Source organism: Oncorhynchus masou, chromosome 2 (assembly GCF_036934945.1).
Source record: "Oncorhynchus masou masou isolate Uvic2021 chromosome 2, UVic_Omas_1.1, whole genome shotgun sequence".
Lineage (NCBI taxonomy): Eukaryota > Metazoa > Chordata > Actinopteri > Salmoniformes > Salmonidae > Oncorhynchus > Oncorhynchus masou.
Window position 1 is genome coordinate 17,878,576 of NC_088213.1, and position 7,500 is coordinate 17,886,075.

The window sequence follows — 7,500 nt, forward strand, 5'->3', positions numbered from 1 at the left end:
TGGTTACTGGTCCAATGCTCTAACCATTAGGCTACCTGCTGGTTACTGGCCCAATGCTCTAACCACTAGGCAACCTGCCCCAAAACAAGAAGGTATACAGAAGGTGGTAAAGAAGTGGGACTTTTTCTGTTTATAAAAGGGGTATAATAAGGATGAGCCAGAGAAGTCATGTATTGATGTCAATGGGAGACTAGTTAGGATTCACCTCATACTGGAACTAATAGGGAACAGGGCTATGAGTTCTAGAGACAAGGGTGAAATAAAAACTGATCCTTGTTCAGCATTGTGATTTCCTTTATTCCTTCATTAATGAAAAAACATTAAATTATTAAGAGCTAAAAATACAAGCACCTGTTTTCAGACTGATGAGTTGCAGCTCACAACCCCCCCACGGAGTGAGCCTTGCATGTGTTTTTGTCTGTGTGTGTGTGTTGTATGCCTGCTGTGTGTGAGTTGTATGCCTGCTGTGTGTGTGTCTGCACAAGGATGCACACGACAGGGTGTATGTGTGAGCGCGCCTCACCTCCCAGTGGCTGAAGACCAGTTGTGGACTAGCCAATCCACTGGTTCTCTTGCGTATCTCATCAGCGAACCCGAAGCTCTCGGCCACAGGAAGGACGGCCTTGATGATGAACATCTCCGTCCCCTCCTTCATCTCCTCCTGTAACACTCGGCCCTCCCTCTTCCCCAGGACCCCGTACACACGACCTGGACACACACACACACTGTAATTAGTAGAAGTGGCTTAATGTGTACTCTGACCATGTATACAGTGTGGCCAGCTATATACAATCTAATCAAATGATTGTGTGTGTGAATCGATGTGGTCAATCTAATCCAACTATGTATACAATCTATTTATGCATGATCTTATCCAACTATTGATTAGATCTAAATAATGGACACGATGTAATGAAAGTATTGATGAAGTCTATTTCTACACTAAATGTTACGCAACCAACATCTACTATAATATACATCATGGAATTAAAATATGGATCACATTCATCGATACTAATGAAACCAAGTTCTCCTAATAGGGCCACATTTAAAGGGATGCTAGCGTTGCAGAAGTGAGTAAAAAGTCATATTGTTTCTGAAATTGGTGATTTGGCTGGCTGTAAATGGATGTGACTGCTAAACGTGCTGTTAAGATATGGTTTATTGATTATCCGTAACAGAAGTTGGGCAAGGCTCATTTGAATCTTAATGATGACCAAAAGTAGTGCACTATACAGGGAATGGGGTGCCATTTGGGACCAACTTAGAAAACAAGAGTTGATCACTGACACTACAAAGACAAATATTAGAATAGTTCTAGAGCATAGATAGTAATAATGAGGTTGTCAAATCACATTTTATTGGTCACATACACACATTTAGCAGATGTTATTGTGGGTGTAGCGAAATGTTTGTGTTTCTAGCTCCAACAGTGCAGTAATATCTAACAATTCACAACAATACACACAAATCTAAAGTAAAATAATGGAGTTAAGAAATATATAAATATTAGGACGAGCAATGTTGGAGTGGCATTGAATAAATACAGTAGAATATAAAACATACATATGAGATGAGTAAAGCAGTATGTAAACATGATTAAAGTGACGAGTGTTCCATTATTAAAGTGGCCAGTGTATATAGGGCAGCAGCCTCTAAGGTGCGGGGTTGAGTAACCGGGTGGTAGCCGGCTAGTGATGGCTATTTAAATATCAATGAATACTGTACCATCATCTTTTGTCTGTGTTTCAGTGGACGAGGTAAGAGCTGTGTTCCTACACCAGGGATGGGATAATACACCAGTCCAATGGACTCCTATCACACTAGAATGGGAGTTGTGTGCAGCAACTCACCCTCCACCTGGTGGAACATTCTTGGTAGTTTAGTTGTCATGTTGTGGCTTGAATGTCCTGACAAGTTGTATCACAGTCATTTGTATCTGAATAGAAGCTGCTATAATTCCCTCAACCTCCTCCTGTGTGGTTTAGATGTAAGGCAGTAATGCCTCCAGGAAAGATTGAAGAAGGAGATTTGAAGGTGTGTGTGTTGTGTTTTAGCTATTTACCTAAGATCTCAGTGGTTAGTTTGTGTTTTGCCCAGCGTGTGTTCTATTGTGTGTGTGTGTGTCTGTGTGTTATATTGTGCGTATTATATTGTGTGTCTGTGTGTTATATTGTGTGTGTGTGTTATAGTATGTGTGTGTGTCCGTGTGTTATATTGTGTGTGTTATAGTATGTGTGTGTCCGTGTGTTATATTGTGTGTGTTATAGTATGTGTGTGTGTCCGTGTGTTATATTGTGTGTGTGTCCGTGTGATATATTGTGTGTGTGTCCGTGTGATATATTGTGTGTGTGTCCGTGTGTTATATTGTGTGTGTGTGTCCGTGTGTTATATTGTGTGTCTGTGTGTTATATTGTGTGTGTCCGTGTGTTATTTTGTGTGTCCGTGTGTTATAGTGTGTGTCCGTGTGTTATATTGTGTGTCCGTGTGTTATTTTGTGTGTCCGTGTGTTATAGTGTGTGTCCGTGTGTTATTTTGTGTGTGTGTGTGTCCGTGTGTTATATTGTGTGTGTGTCCGTGTGTTATATTGTGTGTGTCCGTGTGTTACATTGTGTGTGTCCGTGTGTTACATTGTGTGTCCGTGTGTTACATTGTGTGTTACATTGTGTGTCCGTGTGTTATATTATGTGTGTGTGTCCGTGTGTAATAGTGTGTGTGTCCGTGTGTAATATCGTGTGTCCGTGTGTTATATTGTGTGTCCGTGTGTTATATTGTGTGTCCGTGTGTTATATTGTGTGTCCGTGTGTTATATTGTGAGTCCGTGTGTTCTGCCGTGTGTCCGTGTGTTATATTGTGTGTCCGTGTGTTATATTGTGTGTCCGTGTGTTATATTGTGTGTCCGTGTGTTCTGCCGTGTGTCCGTGTGTTATATTGTGTGTCCGTGTGTTCTGCCGTGTATCCGTGTGTTCTGCCGTGTGTCCGTGAGTTCTGCCGTGTCTTTTATGTTCTGCCGTGTCTGTGTGTTCTGCCGTGTCTCTGTGTGTTCTGCCGTGTCTGTGTGTTCTGCCGTGTCTCTGTGTGTTCTGCCGCGTGTCCGTGTGTTCTGCCGTGTCTGTGTGTTCTGCCGTGTGTCTGTGTGTTCTGCCGCGTGTCCGTGTGTTCTGCCGTGTCTGTGTGTTCTGCCGTGTGTCCGTGTGTTCTGCCGTGTGTCCGTGTGTTCTGCCGTGTCTGTGTGTTCTGCCGTGTCTGTGTGTTCTGCTGCGTCTGTGTGTTCTGCCGTGTGTCCTGCCGCGTGTCCGTGTGTTCTGCCGTGTGTCCGTGTGTTCTGCCGCGTGTCCGTGTGTTCTGCCGTGTGTCCGTGTGTTTTGCCGTGTCTGTGTGTTCTGCCGTGTATGTGTGTTCTGCCGCGTGTCCGTGTGTTCTGCCGCGTGTCCGTGTGTTCTGCCGTGTGTCCATGTGTTCTGCCGCGTGTCCGTGTGTTCTGCCGCGTGTCCGTGTGTTCTGCCGTGTGTCCGTGTGTTCTGCCGTGTCTCTGTGTGTTTTGCCGTGTGTTCTGCCTTGTCTGTGTGTTCTGCCGTGTCTGTGTGTTCTGCCTTGTCTGTGTGTTCTGCCGTGTCTGTGTGTTCTGCCGTGTCTCTGTGTGTTCTGCTTTGTCTGTGTGTTCTGCCGTGTCTCCGTGTCTCCTGCCGTGTGTCCGTGTCTCCTGCCGTGTGTGTGTGTTCTGCCGTGTGTGTACTGCTAAGCCTCTTACCTAACACCTCTGCTGTAGCCATGATTTCACAGGTGTACATAGCAGCCATGAGTCTCTGAGGTTTGGCCTGGAACGCGTGCCGACAAGCCTCCTTCACAGCAGCTATGAGCTGGCCAGAGAACGGCCCGTAGCAGTCCATTAGCCCGGCCACAACCTCCGCCCTGCGTCTCCCCTGGCTCGCCCCAGCCACGGCACCCTCTGCCTGGGAAGGCGTCTCACCCGCTCCCCCTGCCTTGCCTGAGGCCTCCTGCTGACCTGCAGCCTCACCGGGGCTTTCGGAAACAGATGCATCAAGGGAGTTGGAGTCTTCTTCAGTCACAGAGTCCAGGTGGGTGCGCTGGGTGGGGAAGTTCATGTCCCATCTCTCCACAGAGAAGCACACGCCCATGAGGGGCTCCTCACACATTGGACCAGAGAGGGTGGCAAGCTGGAAACCGCTGACAACGCTGTTGTCAAAGTCTCGGATGGCGCCGGCCTCAGCTTTCGCCCCTCCCTCTTTCTCTCCTTTCTCTCGTTCGAGGCAGTGCCACACGGATGGTCTCTGGTACCCCTCTATGCTGTTAAGGAGGATGTTTGGTCCATACCTAATAATAACAAAATGGCCATATTAATTACTATGAAATACCTGCATAGCACACAATTTCATCTCATATAAAATACCATGAAATATCATCCCAACCTATATGAAACACCCTGAAATACCTGCATACCCTCTCACCCCAACCCATATGAAACACCCTGAAATACCTGCATACCCTCTCACCCCAACCTATATGAAACACCTGCATACCCTCTCACCCCAACCTATATGAAACACCCTGAAATACCTGCATACCCTCTCATCCCAACCTATATGAAACACCTGCATACCCTCTCACCCCAACCTATATGAAACACCCTGAAATACCTGCATACCCTCTCATCCCAACCTATATGAAACACCTGCATACCCTCTCACCCCCAACCTATATGAAACACCCTGAAATACCTGCATACCCTCTCACCCCCTAACCCATATGAAACACCCTGAAATACCTGCATACCCTCTCACCCCAACCTATATGAAACACCTGCATACCCTCTCACCCCAACCTATATGAAACACCCTGAAATACCTGCATACCCTCTCATCCCAACCTATATGAAACACCTGCATACCCTCTCACCCCAACCTATATGAAACACCCTGAAATACCTGCATACCCTCTCATCCCAACCTATATGAAACACCTGCATACCCTCTCACCCCAACCTATATGAAACACCCTGAAATACCTGCATACCCTCTCATCCCAACCTATATACCTGAAACCTATATGAAACACCCTGAAATACCTGCATACCCTCTCATCCCAACCTATATGAAACACCCAACCCTACCCCAACCTATGAAACACCCTGAAATACCTGCATACCCTCTCATCCCAACCTATATGAAACACCCATACCCTGAAATAAATACCTGCATACCCTCTCATCCCAACCTATATGAAACCCTGCATATGAAACCTATATGAAACACCCTGAAATACCTGCATACCCTCTCATCCCAACCTATATGAAACACCTGCATACCCTGAAACAAAATACCTGCATACCCTCTCATCCCAACCTATATGAAACACCCTGAAATACCTGCATACCCTCTCATCCCAACCTATATGAAATACCTGCATACCCTCTCACCCCAACCTATATGAAACACCCTGAAATACCTGCATACCCTCTCACCCCAACCTATATGAAACACCCTGAAATACCTGCATACCCTCTCATCCCAACCTATATGAAACACCCTGAAATACCTGCGTGGTCCAAAGGCCCATATCCGGTCCACAGCGTTTCTCCACTTCCTCCCCTGCAGCAGGACCTCCAGCCTGCTCTTCAGCACCATCAGGGCATCTAGGGTCCAGGTACTCATGTCCAGGGTCCTCCCCTCCCTCTGGGCCTGACCTGCCTGCTCCAGGGTCCGGATCAAGTCAGCACTACCCTCCAGTAGAAGAGTCACCTCTACACAACACAGGACACTTTTTGATCAGGATCAGAGCCCAGATTTACAAAACTTTCTTAAGAAGAAATGTCTTCTTAACTGCCATTTTCCCCATTAACTATAGACATAAGAAGAAAGTTAAGCAAAGTTGCTATTCCTCAAAAAAGGCTATTGGAAATGTTCTTGCTCTGTTTCTTATGTTTCTCCTTAAGCAAAATGTTAAGTCCTTCCTATAGTTTGGACAACAACAAACATCAACACACACACCCTCACCAACTCAACTCTCTCTCACCTTCGGGTAGTGGTATGGCCCGTACCCCCACGGTGGCCTGTCTGTTGGGGGTGGTGAGGGTCACCAGGCCGCTGGGGTCCAGGTGCAGGGTGTCTGACTCTTTCACCTGGTGGATCACAGCCACCTAGACACAGACAGACACACACACACACACACACACACACACACACACACACACACACACACACACACACACACACACACACACACACACACACACACACACACACACACAGTAGAGTTAGCTACTGCAAATAGACTGCTGCTGCCTCTTCAATTGTAGCACACTACTAATATATGGGGTGTCGTTTGAGATGTCAACAGATCAGATATAAGATAGACACACACACCACACCCTCAACATACACACACACCTTCTGTTGTTTCCCCAGGTCTTCATTGACCATGTCCACTTTGGGTGGTCTGATCACGGTCTCTCTGAATGGGATGATAGGCTTGGAGGCACTGATCTCAATCTTGGCAAACCTGGACGATGAGAAGAACACAGAGAGTCAGATGTAGGGATCCCAAAACTGGTACATTTCCACAAATTCCCAGGTTTTCCAGAAATCCCACTAGGAAGATTCCTGGAATCAGGCAGAAATAAGCAGAAATTCTGGAATCCTCCATCCAGGATTTCTGGAAAAGCTGGAAAAGTTACAAAGATGTGTAGTGAGAAGGAGATGGAATACTCACATGCAGCAACACAAATGAAGTAAGAGCAAGTAGGACAACCCATGCATTGTAAATGTGCTGTATTACTGGGTACGAGAGCCAGAACAAACTCAACAGAATACTATACATAAAGACACATTGGTCTCTTAAGAGAGCGCTGAAAACTTTCACGTCTGCCTTTTTATTTTCCAAAACAATAACACCTGTCAGATATTATTAGGCACTCCTGTCCATGCTGAGCCAAGCACAGCATATTCAAATCATCTGTCATAGCTCACCTTGCACGCACGCACGCACGCACACACACTCACTCACTCACTCACTCACTCGCACACACACACACACACACTCACGCACGCACACACCTGCTTCATCAATCTTTCTAAACCACACAGGAGGAGGATGAGGGAAATATAGCAGCTTCTATTCAGATACAAATGATACATCTTGTCAGGACATTCAAGCCACAACATGACAACTGCAGGGCAGCAGGTAGGCTAACGGTTAGAGCATTGGGCCAGTAACGGAAAGGTTGCTGGTTCGAATCCCCAAGGTGAAAAGAATCTGTTGATGTGCCCTTGAGCAAGGTACTAAACCGTCATTGCTCCTGTAAGTCACTCTAGATAACGTCTGCTAAATGATTCAAATGGTTTTAAAAATATAGATTAAAAAAACTAACAAGAATTTTACATTAAGTGGGGGGTGAACTTGCACCTAAACGTTAATCTTTGGTCATTTTCCCCACTGATGGTTAAGGTTAGGATTGGAGGAGGGGAAGCTGATCCTAGATCT

The 7,500-nt window shown here is 46.1% G+C and overlaps 1 protein-coding gene across 1 annotated transcript in view; it reads right to left on the reverse strand.

The window, feature by feature from the left end:
- Nucleotides 1-190: 190 nt before the first annotated feature.
- The window catches only part of efl1 (elongation factor like GTPase 1), an 83,128-nt gene continuing 75,818 nt past the window's right edge, over nt 191-7,500 (reverse strand). The window contains exons 18-23 of the mRNA XM_064984399.1: nt 6,408-6,519; nt 6,034-6,157; nt 5,557-5,761; nt 3,752-4,335; nt 524-708; nt 191-217 (exon numbers count right to left, since the gene is read on the reverse strand). Coding sequence (XP_064840471.1) covers nt 191-217; nt 524-708; nt 3,752-4,335; nt 5,557-5,761; nt 6,034-6,157; nt 6,408-6,519 — 1,237 coding nt within the window. The remainder of the gene's footprint in view (nt 218-523; nt 709-3,751; nt 4,336-5,556; nt 5,762-6,033; nt 6,158-6,407; nt 6,520-7,500) is intronic.